The sequence below is a fragment of the Equus asinus genome, chromosome 11, assembly GCF_041296235.1.
Source record: "Equus asinus isolate D_3611 breed Donkey chromosome 11, EquAss-T2T_v2, whole genome shotgun sequence".
NCBI classification, from domain to species: domain Eukaryota; kingdom Metazoa; phylum Chordata; class Mammalia; order Perissodactyla; family Equidae; genus Equus; species Equus asinus.
This window is the reverse complement of record NC_091800.1, coordinates 82404016-82426903: the sequence shown is the minus strand read 5'-3', so window position 1 is coordinate 82426903 and position 22888 is coordinate 82404016. Positions and strand designations below refer to the sequence as shown.

Below are 22888 nucleotides of genomic sequence, written 5' to 3'. Positions count from 1 at the left end.
AACAGTTTAAATAGCTTGAATAAATGAACTGAATGAATTTTCTGCTATCTTCCACACATACCGTCTGTAAGCAAAAGAAAGCTGTACAAACTCTGGCAGTGCCTCACAGTGAAAGGCCTCCCAGCGGGACGTTCCCTAGAAGGGCCTATTTTACGACAGCTCAGTGGGTGTCTTACGTGGGTTAGGGATGCCAGGCCCCCAGGCCTCACTCACTGAGGACTGGGGTCAGGCACGCTGCCGAGCCGACACGGCCCAGCAGCATACTTTCCTTCAGACTGGCGGGAAACTAAATGACCACCACGACCCCCAGCACATTCCTGTGGCCCTTACTTGAATTGAGCGTCTGCCGTGTCTTGGCGCTTGTGCAGTAAGCTTCGATGACTTTCAGGATCTGCGCATCTTCTTCCAAGGCAGCTGTGCCTGTCAAGAGACATACAACACGTCACGACCAAGCTACAGACGCCGAGCACAACATGCCACCACCCAAAATAACTAGCGGAACCAACTGGATGAGTGCAAAGTCACCAATTCAGCCAAAAATGAGGACAAGACAACTTTCTGGTCCGATAACTGTTTTCCAATATTTACAGAATAGTTATATTCAAAAGGATTTTTAGTTATTTAAAAGTTTTTTTTTATCTACAACATATCTGGTAGAGGGCTAACGCCCCAAATACATAGTTGTCTTACTATCCACAACAGAAACAGCATCCCCCATCCTGAAGCTAGAAAAGGGCGAGAATTGGAAACAAGCAGTTCACACCAGAAGAAGACAGTCAATAAGAAAAGGAGTGAAAATTAAAGCACCAGGGCTTCACAAACCAGCCTGTCAAAGCCACATGAGCCTGACAATTCTCAGTGCTGACGTGGACCGCGGAGAGGAAAACCCTTCCCTCCACCCACAGCAGGTGAGAATAAAGACAGGCACAACCCTCCCAAGACGTGACTTGACCATATTTATCAAAGGCTTTAAAAAGCACATTTCCAGGGCCCAGCCCAGCAGCACAGCGATAAGTTTCCGTGCTCTGCTTCGGCGACCTGGGGTTCACCAGTTCAGATCCTGGGCACAGACCTGCACACTGCTTGCCAAGCCATGCTGTGGCAGCATCCCACATATAAAGTAGAGGAAGATGGGCACAGATCTTAGCTCAGGGCCAGTCTTCCCCAGCAAAAAGAGGATTGGAGGCGGATATTAGTTCAGGGCTAACCTTCCTCCAACAAAAGAAAAGCACATTTCCTCTGACCCACCAATATTCCTACTAGAGATTTACTCTAAGAAACATATAAAGCACAACCTGGAGCTCTTCCTTCAACTGTGGATTATTCCAGACACTGGCTTCACTGATACTCAGAGATCACAGGCACAGAGAATAGAACCTTCCAGACTAAAGCATCTAACAGTATTAGCACTGGGCACAGAGCCTCACACCCAGCATACTTCATACACTGTATGGTTAAACCCTTTCTCTGTTTTCTGTTTTTCTAGATTTTCTAAGATATTACTTGAATACATATTTTAAAAGGCTCACATACCCTAATAAAAAAACATGGAAAGAAAGGGAAGCTGAAATATTTATAAGCTGTATCATAAAGCCTCAGTGTCACTGTATCATAGTAAGATAGACAGCCGCAGGCAAGTTAAATATTCTCCACTAAAAAATACATTTTAGTCCCAAGAGTTTAAGAGCTACTGAGAAAACGACCTTTTCCCTAATTTTGCTAACTGGGAGCAGTCTTTCAACAGGTTTCCTGTAACAAGCTCCTCCTTCAGGAGTAAAAAAGATACCGCTTAACTAGTTTGACTTTCAGGACATGTTGCCAGGTAACTCCGACAGGCAGGCCACTCCCTCTGTGCCAGCAGGAAAACAGCCTTTATGAGAGAGGTGGCCCGTCCAAGTTATGTGATCAGATGGCCGTTCTGAGACACAGGTAAGGACACTCGCACCATCCAAAGCACAGGGCAAGCACCACAGCGCCAGAGAGGGCGCTAGCTCCCTGGGACGGGGGGCTGAACAGCCCTCACTGGCTGCCATTCCTCACAGAGGCTGGAGAAGGGAAATACAGGAGAGGGCGGCACACGTCTTCCGTGAGGCACAGACAGCTCCACGGCCCAGACACAGTTCCAGGGTGCTGAACATAACAGGTTAAGTAACCTAGGAGATCACAGAGCGACTCTGGAGCAGGCACGTGTACTGAGCACTCACCATGCACAGACACAGTCACACAGAGGTCACACAAGTTTCTCCTCCAATCCATGCAAAATCCTTGGTTTCCTCTTTACATTCCAATCCCCCTTGCAAAGTCTCCTCTGCCAGCTGCTCATCTCCCTCATGTCCTCAGACTCGGGCTCTGTCTGTCTCTTCTTCCGTCTGTCTCTTCTTCCGTCTGTCCTGTCTCACGGCTTGAGAAACCATCTAAGCACGGAGAACGACTCTGGGACTCCGCCCAGCAGCCCAGCCTGGCCCTGGGCTGAGGCCTGCGACTCTGTGACCCTCACAGTACCTGTAACCCACCCTCAGGTGCACAGGCCGAAAGCCCCACTCTCACCCTGCATCCGGTCCGACAGCACCGCCCCTGGGCCCACAACTCTCAGTCGCGGCATAATGACATCTGGGTGAGAGGATTCTCTGCTGCGCAGCTGTCCTGTGTGCTGCAGGGTGTTTAGCAAAGTCGCCCCCAGTTGAGAACCACTGCTGCAGGCTCCAGCTTCAAAGAAATCTGAAGTCCATGTTTCAGCTCTGTTGTCATCTGGCCCAAGCCACCATCATGTCATCCTCACCTGGATTACTGCATAGCATTCCCTGGCCTCCCTGTTCCCACCTCTGCCCTCTGTCCTCAACACAGCAGTCACTGGTCCAGTGAAAACCAGTACCATGAGGGCCAGCCCGGTGGCGTAGTGGTTAAGTTCACGTGCTCCACATTGGTGGCCCAGGGTGCACCTGTTTGGATCCTGGCGTGGACCTGCACACCACTCATCAAGCCATGCTGTGGCAGCATCCAACATACAAAGTGGAGGAAGATGGGCAGGGATATTAGCTCAGGACCACTGTTCCTCAGCAAAAAGAGGAGGATTGGCAACAGATGTTAGCTCAGGGCCAATCTTCCTCACTAAAAAAACCAAAAACCAGTCCCATGAAGTCCTATGTTCACAACCGGACTGCAGCTGCCTGCTGCCAGCACCTGGGAGAGCTCTCCCCAGACATCTGCTCGGCTGGCTTCCTCAGCCCCGCAGGCTACTATTCAGACACCTCCCCAGCCATCCTGTTTAAGACAGCCACACCACATCCCCCCGCACGTCACACCAGCACACCTGCCATCTGCCTATCTGGTCCCTCGTCTGTATCTTTCTAAAACGTAGCTCCATGGGGCAGGGGTTTCCATTGTTCACGGCTGTGCACCTGGCACACAGCAGCACTGAATAAAGACCTGTGAAGGGAATGGTCCCTCATCTGCAGCCTGTCCCAATGCCTAGCCCAGTGCCCTCACACAGAAGGCACTCAACAAATGCTTGTCAAACGAGGGGGTCCACCAAACACCCCAATCACAGCTCGGAAGGGAGGGCCAGGCGTCCAGCTCCAGGTCGGAGTCTCCGCACCAAACGCACGGCCTCACCAGCCGTCTCACGAGGTGTCCTGGGAGCACGGCACTGCCCTGCACGCTCGTAATCTGAGGAAGACGACTGCTAGGAAGGCAAAATACAAGGCGCCCCTGTAGTGTACGCCAGGTGACAGGGCAGGGAGAGAGCTCCAGGCCCGTCACTGCCTTCGCTTCTCCAGCTTACCGCCCCCCATGCGAAGTGACACGTGGTGCAGCACGCCCACATGCAGGCTGCCTGTGCTCCGGGTTCACGTGCAGCTGCTGCACCACACTGCCCCTTCCTCAGTGACGTCAGCCACACTCACGTTCTGACTACAAACGTTTCTCCCATATGCCTCCTTCTGGAAACGAGTCCCTGAAGGATCCTAAGTGGGGATGAAGAAGAAGAGGAGCAATGCTCCAGGAAGTCAGTCAGGCCTGGACAGAACCGGGGCGAGCGAGGGGCACGGCGCAGAGGGCAGCCGGCTGAGAGGGACAGGGCGGGGGGCAGCGCCCTTGCAGGCAGCTCTCACAACTGCTCGGAGGCCCCTGCCAGGCACCTGTCCCTCTCAAGGCTCTCCTGCGGTGCCAGACAGCCCCACAGCCGTCTGTCCACATGGAACCCTGCCTGCCTGCCACACGGGGGAACGAGCTCGACACAGGAGAGAAGTGGGTGAGCGTGTGCACGTGTGTGAGCTGATTCTCCCCCATCACTGGCTTCCAGAAATAGCTGTACTTATTCACGTGCCATTAACTGAGCATCTCCCGTGTGCGAGGCGCTCCTTGTGAGAGGCTGTCTAAGAACCAGGAGCTGAATTCGATGCTGCCTGTGGCGTTTCTCAAGTTTACATCTGAGCAGCGGGGGTGGTACAACAGTCAGATCAGTCTGACAGAAGAGAGACCTCCAGCAACAGACCAGTGTGGGGTGCAACCTTGACACGTGGAAACACCTGGGCGAAGGGGGGACAGGCAGAGCAGGTGTCCTGGGTCCACCCTGCACCCCTGGTGGGTCTCCAGGTGAGGTGATCAACACAGAGACTGAGAGACAGCACACAGCTCCATCAGGGGCCACCACTCGTGTGCTTCATCACTGGCGCTGGGCATCCCTCCTGACGGCAGGGTTCCACACTCAGACGGTCTGCGGCTCCCGCTGCTCAAACAGGCTCCTTGAGAAGCGACACTAGGGCTCAGCCCCGACCTCTGCCTGCAGTCTCCGGAGAGCCGCCAGCCAACTCTCCCCCCAGTGAGCGCCAGGCCTGTGCGAGACGCACCGGACCGTGTCCTCATCCACACGCCGCACAGACTCACTTTTCCTCAGCGCGAACTCTTCGTCCGAAGGCTTCCGCTCAGGCTTCCGCTTAGGTAGCAGCTTTTTCATGGTCTTGGGACTCTTACTGAGATCCTAGGGAAAGGAAAGGGAAGAAAATGCTGACAAACGCCAGAGGCATGAATTTTTACTGGCAATTCAGTAAGGGTCGCTGTGGAGGTGTCAACCATCAGCTTACTGCAACCACTCACTGTCAAGAGCTCCCTGCTACTTTCAGCGTGATTTTTCTTTGCCAGCCGCTGGGAGTCAATTTCAAACCAACAGGGCACTGACTCTGCTATAAACCCTCATGTTCCTTGGATCCGGCAGCACCCTGACAACACAGCAGCGGTGCTGCAGGCGCAGGTGGGCTGGCGGCACCGTGATGACACGGCAGCAGTGCTGCAGGGAAAGAAAGGACCGCCGGCCGAGCGTGCACAGGATCCACACGCGCTGCTAACTCGGTAGCAGACCCATCTGCCACAGCTAACTAGAAAGACCTGAGGAGATGAAGCCTATTTTTAAAGGAAAGGTAAGTAAAGAATGACTTCTTTAGGAAAATATTTGAAGCCTCAAGGGAGAGGAAAAGGGCATCAGATCAGCCTGTGGGCCTTGAGTGCACAGGCGAGCAGAAGACAGAGCACCAGCTCTCTCGACGGTGCATTCACGCCACTTCAGAGCTCCGGGCACAGCAGGAAGGTCTCCCCTGACCTCCACTGTCCAACTCCTAAACCCGTGCCGAAGAAGAAGGTGAGCAACAGAGCAGGACGAAGCCCCCCACAGCTGGGGGACAAAGTCTGACTGCCAAGCATGTGCTGAACATCGACATAAAAGGCTGTCTCGGGCATCATTTAAATCACAGACTGTCCAAGCATTTACAGAGAAGCCGCGACTGAGAAGGTGACTTGGGCTGTGGGATGAATGAAACTGAAAGCACAGATGGAACAGAGTTTGATATTTAAAGGTATCTCTTCAAAACGTTTTCCATAAAATTAAAAATTCTTAAATCTCTTGGAAATGCAGCAGATGTCAGTTCCCAGAGAAATCAATGCGGCATGTGCGCTGTGGCTCCCCTAATTCAAAGTGAAGAGACGGGAGAAGCAGGCAGCATGCTGGACGTAGCACGCACACGCAGAGTGTGCAGGCAAACACAAGCCATGCCCAGCTCCCGGAGGGCAAAGCCGGCCACATGGCAGTGTTCCACTCCTGCCACACTCCAAGATCACCCTCCACTAAGTGTTTGTAGGTGCTGGGCAACACTGCCAACAATTACAGAGCATGAGACCTTTTCTCCAACATGGGGTCCAGCAAAGCAACTGCAGCCGACTTGCAAATCCAGATGCCTACGCTCACTGCCACACCCCCTCCCTCACCCTTCTGCTCCTCTGCTCATCACTGTCACGCCAGCTCTCCTCCCCACTAAGGAAACACCCACCAGCTGGCCTGCAGATCTGAAAACATGCAGGTATGAAAAACACCCATGTTCTTCAAGCAACTGCCCGTGATGAAGAAATTTCTGACTCGGGCATATGTGCCCAAGCAAGATGTATGTCATAAACCAAAATTCATTAAGAACGAAAAATGTAAAGAACTGACTGTAATTTATGTAGTACTTTTCTATGTGTCTTAAAATACTTAGAGCTGCTAGCAAGGATGGAGGGAGGGTCTGCTCTAGGTCCTTCAGCAAACGTGGCCCTCGACTGAATGTGGAGACACACGCCAGGCCACACATCACCACGCTCACACTCACCATAACCACACTCACACGGCTGCAGTAACCATACTCACGTTCACACTCATGATAACCATATTCACTATGGTGATAACCATCCTCACATTCAATCATGATAACCATACTCACATTCACAATACTCACACTCACTCATAACCATATGCTCACCAAACTGACATTCACACTCATGATAACCATACTCACACTCATGTTCACACTCACGATTACCATACTCACCCTCACACTCGATAACCATATTCATATGCTCATACTCACATGATAACCATATGCATGCAATAACATCCTCACACTCACATTCATGACAAATAACCACAATCACACTCACTCGTGATAACCGTTCTTACTCACGTTCACACTCACAATAACCACACTCAAATACACATAATCATACTCATGCTCACACTCATGATAATCATACTCAGATTCATACAATAACCATACTCACACTCACACTCATGATAATCATACTCACATTCATACAATAACCATACTCACGCTCACACTCATAACCATACTCAGATTCATACAATAACCATACTCACACTCACACTCATAACCATACTCACATTCATACAGTAACCATACTCATGCTCACACTCATAACCATACTCAGATTCATACAATAACCATACTCACGCTCACACTCATGATAACCATACTCACATTCATACAATAACCATACTCACGCTCACACTCATAACCATACTCAGATTCATACAATAACCATACTCACGCTCACACTCATGATAATCATACTCAGATTCATACAATAACCATACTCACGCTCACACTCATAACCATACTCAGATTCATACAATAACCATACTCACGCTCACACTCATGATAACCATACTCAGATTCATACAATAACCATACTCATGCTCACACTCATGATAATCATACTCGCATTCATACAATAACCATACTCACACTCATACTCAGGCTCGTACTCATGGTAACCACTTTTCACATTCATTTCAATTATCAGCTGCTTCAAGTGCAAATATTTCTCAGAACATATTTCTCAAGACACTTCCTTTCCTCATCAAAGCAGGTTTAGTGGATGAAACCCAGTAGGAAAGTGCAGGAAACCATGAGCACTTATTTATGGGTAAGAATCGCATTTTAACTGTACATAGTATCTAAAAAAAACACTAGAGTGAAGAGCAGAGTGCACTATGATTTTTTATGCAAAGAGGAGAACTGTCTTAATTTTCTTTCATTTCTATTTATGAACGTTCTCTTCATTTCAAACAGCTTCTGGTGAGAAAATGTAGGGTTTCTGGGCAAGATCCCAAACTTGAAAAAGGGTCACAAGGTGCAGCAGAAGAGCATGCAGAAATAAGTGAACTTCTAGTCACGCACTGAAGTTCAAAATGATTCCAGGCTCAGTGAGAGGCCCAGAGGAAGCCCAGGTGAGCCCTCCAGCTTCTTGGCCTCCAGGAGGCAGGAACCAAGGCAGAGCCACGGCAAGCACAGAAAAGGCTCCTCCACGAATGACACAGAGAGGGCCTGATGCTGCCCAAGCCACTCCCACGAGGGCCTCCATGGGCCTCCCACACCCCCAAAGCAGAAGGGGATGACAAAAGAATGGAGGCAGACCCTTCACAGTTCTAAAGAAGCTAATCTGTATTTTTATGTCACACATAGAAATACGGGGTTTTCCATATTTCTGAACGCATTGAAATGAAGCACATATGGCCAACCCAACATGTCCAGCTGTCACCTGGACCTCACCTCCTTGTAGCAGAGGGCGGCTGAGGGCCGGAGGGGAGGTGCGGGTCGTAAGCAGCTCAGGCTCCACGGCTTGGGGGTCTTCGGAGGCTCCAGGGGCCCCCAGTTGATGGTGGTGTGTGGAGTGCCATGATGGGAGGGGTGGGGCAGCGTGTGGTAGGCAGGGGTCAGTGGCACCGGCTTGCTGTCCGCATGCTTGCTGGATGGGGTGATCGGATGGGAGGGGAGCTGCCCAGGGAAAAGAGTAGGAAAGAGCAGAAACAGATCATTCACTGTCAAAGGAACCTCAACCAAATATACTTAATTCTGCTAATTTTTAAAAACATTCCCAGTGAAATCACCACAGTACTATCATTTCTCTGGAATCTGTGACTCCAAGCAGTCCATTTCTGGGCTGCCTGGGCCAAGTGTGGAGCCCCCACCGCCTGCTTCAGGCCACAGCCAGGCCTGGGTCAGGAGGCAGGAGGATACTGGGGGCCCAAGACCCGGACACTCCACTGCCACGTTTGTGCACCACAGAGTAACATCTGCAAACAGGCACGTCATTGAGTCTAAGTATCAGAATTCTATAAAGGACAAGGGACGCTCTGTACTGGGAACATGGTTACAGTGGAGGGTAATTCTCCCCAGTCCTGTCTGATGTAGAGTGGGTAAACCCAGGGCCTGAGGCCTGTTTTTGATTTAAAAAAAAAAAAAAGGTTTTCCTGGGACACAGCCAGGTCTATTCTTGTCAATGGCTGCTTTTTTGTTACAAAAACAAAGTACAGTTGCAACAGAAACCATACTGCCTACAAAGCTGAAAATATTTACTAGCTGTCTCTCTACAGAAAAATTTTACAAATCCCTGGGATAAAACAAGTTATTTTCTCAGAAAAATCAGCTTTAATCAAAACAAAGTTAAATAGATCAGAAGGACTTTATAAATGGGGTTTATATTCCTGGAAACCCCAACAGTCCCACCACACTGACAACTAAATGAGAAAACGTTAAATAAAATAAGTAACATTCAAAATTAGCCAATCACCTCAAATTAGCCCAAAACAAGGTATGCTTAACAGGAGAAAGAGCTGAGTGGTTCTCCGAGCAGGAGACCTGAGCGAGGCCGTCATTCACCAAACTGGACAACAAGTGAAACACGTGGCACCGGGAAGCCCAGCATGGCTCAGCCACCGCACTCAGGAACTGCAGCCACAAACTCTCTGCAGTAATCACATGCCCATGCTGGTGTGTGCATGTGTCTGTGTGTGCACAGGTGTGTCTTGCAACTGGCTACACAACTACAAAATAATTTTTTTAAATGGAATAATTCACAAAAGAAGATGATCATGCAAAACATCCCTTTCAGCAATGCCGTTGTAAGTAATATCTGGTTCTGTTTCACCTCACTTGAGCAAGCGGAGAGAGGTGTGCTTTCCGCTAAAATGAGAGCATCACCAGGCTGGGACAGCCAGGCCACAGGGAGGGCACAGACTCCCTGACGGAGCAATCCCCAAGGAGAATGCATGACGTTTCGAAAGCCTGCACGTGGGAACAATGCCCTCCGAGCGGCGGGGCTGACCCCTCCCTGCTGACAGGGCGCCTCCCTTGCCACCGGGTGACAGGAAAAGGAACATGAGGCACCAGGGGCCAGATACAGAGGAAAGTTTTACTTGACATGAAATTTTATAAAGTTTTGTTTCAGGCTGTTACAATCTGAATGAAAAAGCACTTCCATTTTTCTTTAGTTCCATGAAAACAAAGCACATTTAATGTTTTTTAAAGTATAGAGAAATTATAAATGGCAGAATCCTTCAAAATGAAATGCTAGCTAAAGCTAACATTTGAGTAGTTTTAACCTCCCAAACCGGTGAGAGAAATTGAGACAGACAATGAAACTGATGAACCCTTTACGCCACAGCCACCCTTCCTGAGCTAAAACTTTCACCCCGGATAACAAACACAGCAGGGAGCTAGCTCCATGGTCGAAATGTCCTAGCAGAGACCACAGCAGTCTAATGAGGATGTGAGAAAATCCTACCAACTAGCAACGCTGTGGATCATAAGTCATTCTTAAAAAGGTGTGCCTGGTTCTTCAATACTGTTTAATAAAGATGATCGATGTTCAAATGATTCGATACCAATATCTTAAGAATAAAACACCAATAAAGAGAAGTTTTCGACACTGACACATTGGTGTTGATCTGTTTTGAAATGCTTAAGTGTCTAAAAAGCCAAAGAGCTATTGAGCTTTTCTAGGCAGAAAATAAACAGATTTCTTAAAAGTCAAAAATTTCATTTTAATGCCTTCAATATGAATCTGGTCCTTTCCATCATCATAATCATCTATTTTTGTTTTGTTTTTTGATGAAACAAATAAATAACAGGTAAAATTCTCAGAAAACCCACCTATGGACCAGTGGCTCTCGGAGTTTTAGTTGAAAACCCCCTAAGTCGGTCTTCAAGGCCACTCTGAGCAGAGAGGCAGCTTCCTACACGAGTACAAGGACTGTGTGTGAGGCAGCACACCTTAGGGCTGTTTCACAAGAGCAATCACTGTGAAGCCACTCACTATTCGATGGAACTAAGCAAATATTTGCAGAGAGATACAGGCAAGTATTTCACATTCTTGATCTAGATATTGATTATGCTTTAAAGTACTTGTCACTGGCTGATAGCTCAACCAAAGGCAGACCCTGGAGTCTGCAGGTGGGGGAAGCACAGGAGTCCTTACGGTATGAGACGGCACAGAGTGCGGCTTAGCGGTGGGGTTGCCGACAGATGTGACTTTCGTTTGCTTCTGTAGATGGTCCACCCATTCATGAAGATCTTGCTGGTTGTTGCATGACACTAATATCCGCTCAATCATGCTCCCTAGAAGAGGTAAGACAAAATAGGCTGAAATGGGAAAACAGGTAGAAAGCACACACATGCACATACACACACCCAGAGTATAACTCAACAATGCTTAAACATCAGCCCTCTGAAAGAGTCAAGCAAGAATGTGCACACAACGGCAGCTGCCTCTCAGCCCGTGACAGATAGCATCCACAGAGTTTGTGCCTATCACCTGATATTTCAAATGCATTTCTATGATTTTCACTGTCCTCAAGCTTTGTGATTGTCATTCCTGTCGTTGGTAGCTTTCCCTAAAAAAGACCCCCCCCACAAAAAAAAAACAATTAGTGCTTTTCTAGTAAAGAAGGAACTGTTATCAAATTATCAAATGATTTTAGAAATGGCAAAGGAATTGTGTTTGTAAACCAAAAAGTTCTTTTATTTGTACCAGATGCACATATAATACAAAAACCTCCATCTCAAATAAATCGTAATATTATAATCAAGAAAGTGAGCCAGCAAAAAGGCACAGAGCAGCAAACTAGCAGATAGATTTCATCTGATAAGTTACTCTAAATATAAACACCAGGACACAAAAACATTACACATGATGATAAAAAAACCTAGAGTCTACGGCAGCTATTTTAAACCACGTGCTTATGCAAAGGAAGCACTGATTTGCCTCACAGAGAAATGCAGAGGAAGTTCCGCGTTTGAAGAAAAAATAAGGGGGAAATTGGAGCAAGAGGAACTGCACCGTGGTTATTCTTGGTTATCCACCAGACAGGAGGCAGGGGCTGTGCTGGGAGCTGACACCAGAAAACAGCAGCCAAGCTGTCCACTCTGGCAACAGGGTGGGAGACGTCAATGGAGAAATACCAGGAAAGGGCCACAAACGGACCATCACAAACAGCACAGCGCTAAAACACTGCCCATAAACACCACGGCACCTGGTGGCAGACCAAGTCTTAGGAAAAGTCTTTCAGCGTTTGGGGCCAAGTCTCTTGCGGAGAAGCAAGTCTCTCTCAGCACCTCTGAAAGCAGCGGTTCCCAGCAAGGAAAGGGGTTCTGCCCCACAGGGAACACGGTCAATGCCACAGCTGGGCGGCTGCTCCTGACAGCTAGCAGGCAGAGGCCAGAGGGGCTGCTGAATGTCCTACAGCATATGGGACAGCGTCCTCGCCCCTCCCGCGCAAAGAATCATCCTGTCTACGGTGTCAACAGTTCCCAGGCCGAGAAAGCCTGTCCTGAGGTTTGGGAAGCAGGATAGTAGACAGCGCTTGGCACTTCCATGGTCAGAAGTATTTGAGAATTGCTGCATACTGCACACTCCTTTCCAGGATTCCTAACACACGGAGGTGTACCAGCAGCTCTGAGAAGTCCTACAGAAAATAAAACTACATAGCTGAGTGTAACCTAGCACATCTACAGCAGTGGACAGAGTGTTCCCACTGTTGCTGCACTTAATGCTTTTCACTGCCCCTCAAAGCCGGAAATGAATACTGACAATACACAGACCAGAGGTCACAGCACCGAGAAGAAGAAATCTCCCAGGAAACTGTGCAAAAAGTGGGAAAACAGGGTCCTGTTGGTGGTGTGACATCTCCCACGGCACATCAACACCAGCATCCAAGGCCAATGTGGCGTGTGGACCAGCCACATTGCTGGGGGCCCGAGCCTGCCCCAGATGGCACCCTCTGCTCCCTCAGGTCACAGCAGGGCCCGCCTCAGCCTCTGAGTGTAAAACACGAGAGTGCAGACGGAAAAGGACTCCGCCTTACGTTCATCAGGGTCGTTTAACAAAGTGGGGATGCCAGTTAGGGAGAACCCAGGCAGGCATTCTCTCAGCCACAGATGTCTGCTCAGCAGCAGGCTTATCAGTTAAGAGGCATTATTTTTCTGGGTTTGTCCACATACACTCGCTTTATCGGTTTTAAACTGCCCCTTTGGAATAACCGTGTGATGGACAGCTCTCCTGTGGGTGGCAGACAAAGCTTCTGCGGAAGGAGAAACACGCTGTGGACACTTCTGACTCAAGATTCACTAGTGTTTTTGTGGGAGACAACACAAAACAACATACTATGTTCTGAAAAAATGCAACTCGGAGACAACAAAGTGGTGACTTCTGTTGAAGCAGCATCTGGCGACCGGCCAGGCCTTAAAAAATGGATGGGGAGGCATTAGCTTCTATAACCACACAGAAAAAAAGCAGTGAGACCTTGCCAGAAGCAACTACTAGACAGGCAGAGAATCCATAATCTACTTAAAACCACCACTTTAAATCAGTGTAGAAAAACAGAGGTCTCTCCTTGCATTTTCTTCTTAACTCAGCTCTCACAACTTCTCACAGAAAATCAGAGAACAAAAAGGTTAAATGATCACTCCCCAAGACTCACACCGCCCACACCTGCCGCCGTCTGCGGGCCGCACCACGCACAACAGCTCAGCCTGCGCCGCCCACTCAGCCCAGCGCTGCGGCGCCCACGCTGGCACCGCAGTGGCCAGGAGAGAAGACACGACTTCAGGTGGTGATGGGCTGGCCTTGCACCTCAGCAGTCACATCCTTTGGAGGCAGCTCTACAAATTTCACCTGTTTGCAGCTTTTTTGCTTAGGATTAACACAAGCATCTGCTTGCATGGCCACATCAAAACACACAGGCAGGAGCGGTGTGTACCTATTCAAACATATAACACTATAGAAACAACACTATACACTAACGCACAAGTAGATACATGTAGTATGTGATGCAAAAATTCAAAGTAAGTCTGGAAATGATTCTCAGATCCACAATAAATAATAAAGTATAAATTTAAAATGTGTTTTACCTGATAGATAAAACCACTCATCCTAGGACTGGCAGACAACATTAGCAAAATGTTCGGGAAGAGTAGAAGATATCTTTCATTCTTTTCCTAATGTAAAGGAACAAACAAATCCAAATAACTTTTAAAAAATATACACTTACAGATGTGAGAAGATTATATTAGGCCTTATGAAAGATTATCTTTCATGTTTAGGTATTTCTCCCTACCAAATTTTATTAGCTAAATGAAATGGAAACAAAACTACAGTAAATTCTTAGACTCACAAATAGCCCACGCGACATCTTTTTTAAAAATTTGGTTAAGGAGTCCAGCTCTGCCATTAATTCTTTTTAATTAGTCTAAAATTTCTTTTTGTGGTTGAAAGAAAATAGAGAAAATGAACTTATAGAATTTTAGTGGGAGAGGGTGGACCCTTTATGCTAAGGAGGGTAGAATAAAAGGCTAAAATCGATTTTGGTTTATTAATAATTCCTGCATTTCCCTAAAACCCTCATGTGTCAATTCAATGTTGTTTGCACCCATCCGGTAAACTTTACCTTACATGAAAAACTTAAAAGCATTATTTATGTATTAAAAATCACTCACTTCAATAAAGTAAGAAAAGCCCCAGGGAGACCACAACTGAAGGACAAAAATTCCCAAGAACCTAAAAGGAGACAGACAGCAATGCCGTCAGCCCTCGCAAGCTGCCATCCAACCACTGCCCACAAAAGTGAGGGGACACTAGGAAGCAGGTCCCCAGCAGACTCCTCAGAAGCCAGCCATGCATGTGCAAGTGACTACAGAAAGACGGTACTCACTTTAAAGAGGCTGTTGAAAACTACTTATTCTATTCCCCTCTGGAAGTCGCATAACATGCATCGTGAAGATGCAGAGCACAGGCTCTGAGAAGCCCTGTCACAGAGAAGTCTTCACAACTGATTACAGTTGTCCCTCGGTACCTGTGGGGGTTGGTTCCAGGATCCCCACCAATCCAAAATCCATGGATGCTCAAGTGCCTTATAGAACACGGCTTAGAATTTGCATATAACCTACACACATCCTCCCCGTATATGTAAGTCATCTCTAGATTACTTATAATACTTAAGACAACGTAAATGCCATGTAAATAGTTGTTATACTGTATTGTTTAGGGAATAAGAAGAAAAAAATGGCCGCACTTGTTCAGGACAGACGCAACCATTGCAGGCCTTTCCATCCGTGGCTGGCCGAACCCACAGCTGTGGAACCCATGGAGACGGGGCGCCGACATACCATCTCTCCAGTCATGAGCATAACAACCTTGAATTATTTTTTAAGCAACACCTATTTACACTTTTTAGATCAAGTATTAAAAAAAAAACACTTCGGGAAACGTTTCCATAGATTTTTAAATAAAATTCAAAACTTTATAATTAAAAAACAAACTGTTGGGGCTGGCCCGGTGGCACAGCAGTTAAGTTCGCACATTCCATTTTGGTGCTGTCGGGTTCGCCTGTTTGGATCCCAGGCACGGACCCACGCACTGCTCATCAAGCCATGCTATGGCAGGCGTCCCACATATAAAGTAGAGGAAGATGGGCACAGATGTTAGCTCAGGGCCAGTCTTCCTCACCAAAAAGAGGAGGATTAGTGGCAGATTTTATCTCAGGGCTAATCTTCCTCAAAACAAAAAACTGTTTCTGGAAAGATTTGGGGTTTTTTCATCAGTGCAATAGACTAGAAAGTCATGATTTCTTATGGCACTCAAACTAGTACCTAGAGCAGCAATATCATCTTCAAATTTTATAGGCAGGAAAAGCACACTGACAGCGAGTATAAGTTTCTGGTTTTTTCCTGTCCTAAGAGTTTCAGGTTTGAAAACGGGTCATTAGCAGGTTTTGAACAGGTTAATTATTTTTTACAAAGTAGGATAAAATTCAAAGAGGCACTAGGTGAGGGACCCAATGAACATATAATTCATGTGACAGTGAAACACAACCTACTCGATTTTCAACTGCATGGGGCTATCACAGCAATCTGGACTCCCCCCTCACTTAAACCAAACCCATACGCTAACTGTGATTCTCATAAGCAAATGCCAATGTGTACACGGAACAGAAAAGCACGATGCTCTAAACCATGGAAAACAGCGGATTGCCTGGAGGGGCAGCGCTGGGCAGATGGGCACACCACTCTGTGGCAGACACTCATAAAACGGGACTCCTAATAAGGGACATGAAGTCCTGTCTGGACACCGCCTTTCAACTGATGCTGATTCTGATCATAACTGATGTTGGCTGGATCTAAACTGGTCAAGTAGTCCACATCAGCTAAGCCTCTCTTGTACCAGAAGCCACTTTTGTATGGGCAAAGATAAAAGGCAGACGACAAATTATGATGTAAGAGTCCTATTAAATATGGTCATTGTTCATATTCCTTTAAAAACTTGTATTACACCACTAGAAAAACATAACATTCTAAAGTATTTACAATCTTGACTGTCAGTGAGGAACACTAGAAAGCATTTAGAAAACATAAATTATATTTAATACAAACTATGTTCAACTCAACTCAATTTTTACCCAAGGTATTTTAATGGTTCCAGGGAAAACAATTTAGACACTGGAACAAGAACAAAGTTAGTCCAGCAGCATATGGGCTCCCTCCCCTCCCCGTCCACCCACTCTGCAACGTGGGAGGGAACCCCCACGGCGCACTCGCACAGCAGTACCTCACTTCCGGCACACTGAATCATGACCTGGGACATGTAAACGACATTGCCCAGGGTCTTAATGTCATCTCCCTCCCAGCTCCGGATGGCTTCTGTCAGGATCTGCAACTCCAGCTCTTTCCTTTTCCGTACTTCTTGACACTGGGCCTGAGAGACACAGAAGAGCACTGTTAAAAGAGACACAGACTTCCAGAATCCTAAGTTTGGACCATACTGCTTTGTGTCTTACTTCTTCTTGAGACAGAGAATCTACTGAATGATTTGCTTAATTCACAAGGATGAAATCGAGTCAAGAGAGGCAAACATACAACCACTCTGGAGTAATAAACACTATTTCAGGAAAATATAGCAGATCTTAGCACTTTTAGGAAGAAGAAATGTAGACTGGCTAAGGAAAAGATTTTCTTTCTGATTTTATTACTGTCTGCCAACATAGATGACTGGGAACAGAGGGGAAAAGAGAAAGTACCACGTGTGCCATAAATAAGGTGCATGTTTCAGAAACACAACCAGTAAGGCAGCGTGACAGCAAAGAAAACAGACCCACCAGTAGTCCACTTCACACTCTGATCACTAGAGACACTGTAACTGGAGGGGAAAACCAGGCTCTACATCATTTTTAAGTAGTTAGGCATCAATTAGGTGGTGCCTTTTTAAAATTTAAACAACTATTTCATTTCCCTGGTATCCACAGTCCAGTAAGGCATGAGAAATTACCAGCCATGGAATAACTACTATATATTTATTTTTCTTTCATCAGAGTAAACTCGAATTATACTTCACAAGTGATTTTTTTTAATCACCTAACATTTTTAGATGATAAACAATTTTTCTACATTCCTTTGCCATAATAATGTCTGGGGAAAAGAATATAACATGCTCAATCACTTACTGAAAGGTTTTTGAAGGCAGTCATGGATTTCTGAATATCTTGTCTATCTGGATGATAATCCTTTGAATAAAAGAAACACACTATTAGTTTTCACAAATGAAAAGTTTTTTCTTAAAAACTTGAAACCTTTCCAATACATTTGAACCCATAACATGTCCTGTTTTTCTCATCATTAAGTGTTGTTTCTTATTCTTTAAGGGAATCATGGAGTTTCAGGGAAACAATAATTTGGAAGAGAAACCCAGAGCAGCACCCCAACGTGTGTGGTGGAGAATGGAGAGGGCGCCCCGCCACGCCCACTCCTCACACACGGCCTCTGCCGCTTTGGCACCGGAACGGCAGAGGTGGGCAGCTGTGGAGGAGACCAGACGGCCTGCCCTTCACGGGAAGAGTTCACTGCCCCCTCGCCAAGACAGTAACTCGAATCTAAATTACTGCCAGGCCACAGACTGTCATTCAAGAATAAGGTAAATATGTATCATTAATTAAGTGATTCTTTTACTGTTACTACTCCATAAGAGATACGCTTAACACTTGGAGCTAAGTGTTTCTGAAATGACATCACAGGCTATTTAAAAATCAATTTAACATTTTCCAGCTTTTGGAAATTTTTCTATTAGCAACAGTGGGTAAGAGAGGAGATAAAGGAGCAAATGCTTCTTTATAGAGCTGGGATAAGGAGAAAAAACTTAGTACTTAAAACCATTTTGAAAACCCACTGAATTAAAAGCCCTTGGTAAACTCTTTTCGTTGGTTCTGGCTTCTAAAATAAGTCATTAATAATAATCTCTTTGACATTGGCCAATGGACACCAAGGACAGACAAGCGATAAGCAGTACCTCCATGTGTCTCTCGAGCTCCTTGAGCAGCGTGGGGTACTTATCCAGGCGCATGAACGGCTTGCTGAGGCCAGTGGTCAGCACAAGAATCCCCGGGCTGTTGGCACCTTTCATCTCCATGAACTCTCCCAACTCCTCACTGAGCCACGAGCAGTCACGCACCGAGAGAAGAAGACGCCATGTGAGGGTTCAGAGACACGACGCGCTCTCATTCCCATGAGCAATGACAAGGACTATGAAATACAACAGGCATCTCTAATATTTTGAAGGCTACAGCATTACTATTAAAGCCGAACATGTGCCAGTTATTTCAAAACACTGTAGGGGAGAACCCCCAGGAGGTTCACGTTACTGCTCTCATTATGAGCAAAAACAATTGTGCACGATAGAGAACACACGTGGTGTGCGCCATTCCATTCACGAAAGGTCATCCCAGCAAGTCAACTTCACATCGAAGTGTCCAAAAGCAAGCGTGCGTTCCTACAGCTAGAATAACTTCAATTATCTGGAAACTTCAAGATGGCAAAAACTAAGTAAAGGATGCTCTGAAACTACAACAACCTGAATCGGGGCATTACGATGCCACCAAACACCCCAAGCGTGGCTGCACCCTAAGGCGTCCTGAAAGAACAAGCGAGGCCTCCTGACCTTCCGAATGCACAGGTGGCACAATAAACTAACACCTAATGGGCTTCAAAATTTCAAAAGCGTTTCCCATCCTCATTTCATTTAATCCTCACAATATGCAAAGAAAGTTACCTGCATTTGCAGATGAGGAAACTGATATGTATTCAGAAACTAGAGCAGCTTAAAAACAAGTTTTTAACATTTTACTACTCTTTCACCCTCAACTTGACTATTTCTCATCTAACCTTTACAACCAACGATGCCCTGAGCCCTCTGCTACCATGCACACTGTGTCTGCCCTGAGAGTTCCAATCCAACAGCCATGGTGTTTAGAATGGCCCCAGGGAGGCCAGGAGTGTGCTGTGGGAGTCACGCTCTGTCACTGACACAGTGACGACTCAGGTCAGTGACCGCAACTGTGCGTTTCTGTCTCTGCACTGCAGGACAGATGTTTAGGGCCTCTGCCAGGGATCAAGTCTGAGTTCCTCACTGGTGCTGCAGGAACTGAGGGACAAACAGGCTGGGAGAAGAGGCATCAGCTCAGGTCGCCCACCGGGAAGAGCAGGGCGACCTTTGAGCCCCCACGTCACCTACTGGGAAAAGCACCATAAAAGAAGTTGTAAAATAAGGACGAAAATTCTGAGAAACAACTGAGCACATCAGATCCCAGTGCAGGTTACCTGAATCTGACCACAGGGACCCAGCCGCTGCGTCCTCTCTGCAGCCCTCCCCCACCCCAGCCATATTCAGGCCCCTGCCCGAGCTTCTTGGGAACACCAGGCACACTAAGGGCTCCTAGTGAAAACACATACAACACTCAGGCTAGACGACTTGAAATTGCCAGTTCAAAAGTGGTGGCTATGACAGCTTCCTACAGTTCAACCTAACATGACTTCACGTCGGCGTGTGAGAACCAGAGTCGGTGTCGGCACTCCCCACGTCTTCGCCCATCCCCAGCTGATTTCACACCGACTCTGCTAATGCATCTAACGGGAAGAGCATTTCACTGAACTAAACCAACCTAGAAATACAAGGTTTCAAACATCAGGATGAAAACAAATTAATGGATCACTAGGAAATTAGCCTTACACTTCTTAAGCATGTAAGAACCCTTTACAAGACAACTTCATCTAAACTCAGGTGGCCTGGTTAAGCAGTGTGTGCTGCATTTGAAGTCAAAGTGCATTCCTGGGCTGCACACAGTAATAATGTGGCTAACAGGACCTGCTACCCGACTACCAACCTCTATCATCTATACATATGCACATACGGATTTCAAAAAGTCAACCTTTTACATAAATATTTATATATACATTTAGGAGATATTATCAAAATCAAAGCAAATTACAAAAAAGGGGAAAAATCTCACATAATCCTAGTTAAAAAACTTCCATATACTAAACATTTCTCATTTCTTTAAGAAACAAGGCTTCAATCCTATAGGAAGCCCTGTAAGACAGGTGATGCCATCTAAGATACATTACCAGAGAAGCTGTTGAACTGGTTCTGGAGTGGTGTGTGTGTACTTGCAAGCAACACATAACCAACATTTCTGTGTATCTAACTTTGAGCTTTCTAAGAATGGTTTTCTCAGGATCACTGAAACAAGGAACACCGATATTGCAGGACCTTGCTGGGGATAAATCCAGTGTCTACCCCAGAGGTGATTTAAAAGCCATGAGCAGTATCCTTGAGTACCTGTTTGCACAGTTACACATCTTATCATCATTTTGCCTCCTTCCCACGAGAGATGAGTGGGTAACCGAGGATTACTCCAAGACTGACTCTCACCCACCGCCTCCTCTCCCACCTCCCCTCAGCACTCTCCGCTGCTCAGCTTCGGAGGAGTGAGCGCTGCGGGCAGGAGAGCGCCCCAGGAAGGAGGACGGGGAGAAGGGAGCAACCATTACTGGACAAGCACCCTGTGCTGGCATCAGAGCAGAAGCTCTGTGCATAATTCCCGCACACCACACTCTGGGCCTGGGACACAGGTATTCTGATGCATATTTACAGATGAGGATGCCCAGTGAAGGCCACTGCCTCCACTCTCATTGCTTGCAGGGCAGCTAGACCCAGAAGCGGGCACAGAGTTGCCGTGTCTTGTCTGGCCCGTGCTTTGTCATTCACGCTCACTGCACCCACCCACACTCCTCACGCGTTCTTACTCAGAAATGCTCACCTCTCCAAATCACTCACTCTACAGTCCCTGAAGCATGAAGAGAGTGAAATGACGGATTTAAGCAGGAGAAATTTATATTTTACCAGCATTTCTCTACGTGGTGAACAGTCCTATAAAAATGAAACTTTATGGTACTAACAGCATATTTAATCCATGGAGGACCTTTTCCATCACAAGAAAAATCACAGAAAAGTCTATTCAGGTCATTTTTGATACATCAGGACTGTATCTGAAACTTCATAACCATAGTTATGGGCAGAGAAAAATTAACAAAACAGCAAATTATCCTCATCACCCCTGGCAAAAACGCTTACAACTAAAAATTTAAGTGTAGGGGCCAGCCCAGTGGCGCAGTGGTTAAGTACACACGTTCTGCTTCAGTGGCCCAGGGGTTCGCCGGTTCGGATCCCGGGTGCGGACATGGCACCACTTGGCAAAAAGCCATGCTGTGGCAGGCGTCCCACGTATAAAGTAGAGGAAGATGGGCACAGACGTTAGCTCAGGGCCAGTCTTCCTCAGCAAACAGAGGAGGATTGGCAGCAGATGTTAGCTCAGGGCTAATCTTCCTCAAAAAAACAAAATAAATAAAAAATAAAATAAATAAAAATTTAAGTGTAATTTTTGCAAGCAAAAGTAAGTTCTTTTAATATCTGCATGACATTTTTATAATGCCAGAACATGTACATAGTTAAAAAAGGAAAAAGAACTTTATAAAACTTCACAGATCGTTGTATTTTTTAGTTTTCTTTTTTTAATTCAGCACCATAATAAAACAAAACAGCTGGTGACAGCTATTTTGACAAAACAATGGCTCTTTCAGCTTAATTTCTACTGATGCTAGCAATCCTCACACAGTGCATCTCCTCCGTATTTACTGAAATGACTCTGTGGGCTGCAAGACAGCAACAAAAGGAACACACATAAAGAGAACTATCATGGAGCTGAGCAAAAAGTAACAATTAAAGTGCTGGAAAAAACCTAAGTCATTTTACAGACTAAATTACCAAACCCATAATGCATTCAAAGTAGGCAGCCATGAACATATGATATCTACCATGATAGGATAATGCAAAAGGAAACGTCAGCGTTAATTCTACAAAACCGGTGGTTCCATACACGCAGTCACAAGACTCATACTCAGATTTCAAACTAACACAAGAATCGGAAGACTGCGAATACAGACTTTGAAACTTCTAAACACTACACTTAAATCAATCCTTAAAAAGTATATCTAAGTATAAATATAATCCACCCATAAGTGTGGCAGCTTTAGGACTTCAACAAATGCATGGCAGCAGGAAAGAGGAGACAGGCTCACATCCCAGAATAAAACACGGTGAATGACGACAGAAGCCACCAGCTAACCATGACCCTTGTCTCAGTTCACTGACTTACACTTCAGAAGAGGGGTCTGCCCTGTGCACAGAGTGGGCACTCTCACTGCTCACAGGCCTCAGGCGGGCACAGAGGCAGTGCATCCTGCCGCATCCGGGGTGCCAGCCAGAGCACTCTCCTCTCTCTAGACTCGCTCCCAGAGCATGACCTCCGTCCGCCCCCCCCCCCACCACTCTGTCCCGCACCACGCGGAGGAGGCCCAGAGGTACCCCCCCCACCCCACCACCCCAGGGAAACGCTGCACTTACACTTCAG

At 46.7% G+C, this 22888-nt stretch overlaps 1 protein-coding gene across 10 annotated transcripts in view; it reads right to left on the bottom strand.

Moving 5' to 3' along the window:
• Positions 1-22888, bottom strand: part of ARHGEF7 (Rho guanine nucleotide exchange factor 7) — a 155074-nt gene that overhangs the window by 15539 nt on the left and 116647 nt on the right. For all 10 annotated transcript variants that reach the window (XM_070520159.1, XM_044779688.2, XM_044779689.2 and 7 more), the window contains 9 exons: positions 18433-18571; positions 17594-17653; positions 16702-16848; positions 14010-14096; positions 11416-11494; positions 11080-11219; positions 8373-8597; positions 4885-4978; positions 331-420 (listed from right to left, as the gene is read on the bottom strand). In XM_070520159.1, coding sequence (XP_070376260.1) covers positions 331-420; positions 4885-4978; positions 8373-8597; positions 11080-11219; positions 11416-11494; positions 14010-14096; positions 16702-16848; positions 17594-17653; positions 18433-18571 — 1061 coding nt within the window. The remainder of the gene's footprint in view (positions 1-330; positions 421-4884; positions 4979-8372; positions 8598-11079; positions 11220-11415; positions 11495-14009; positions 14097-16701; positions 16849-17593; positions 17654-18432; positions 18572-22888) is intronic.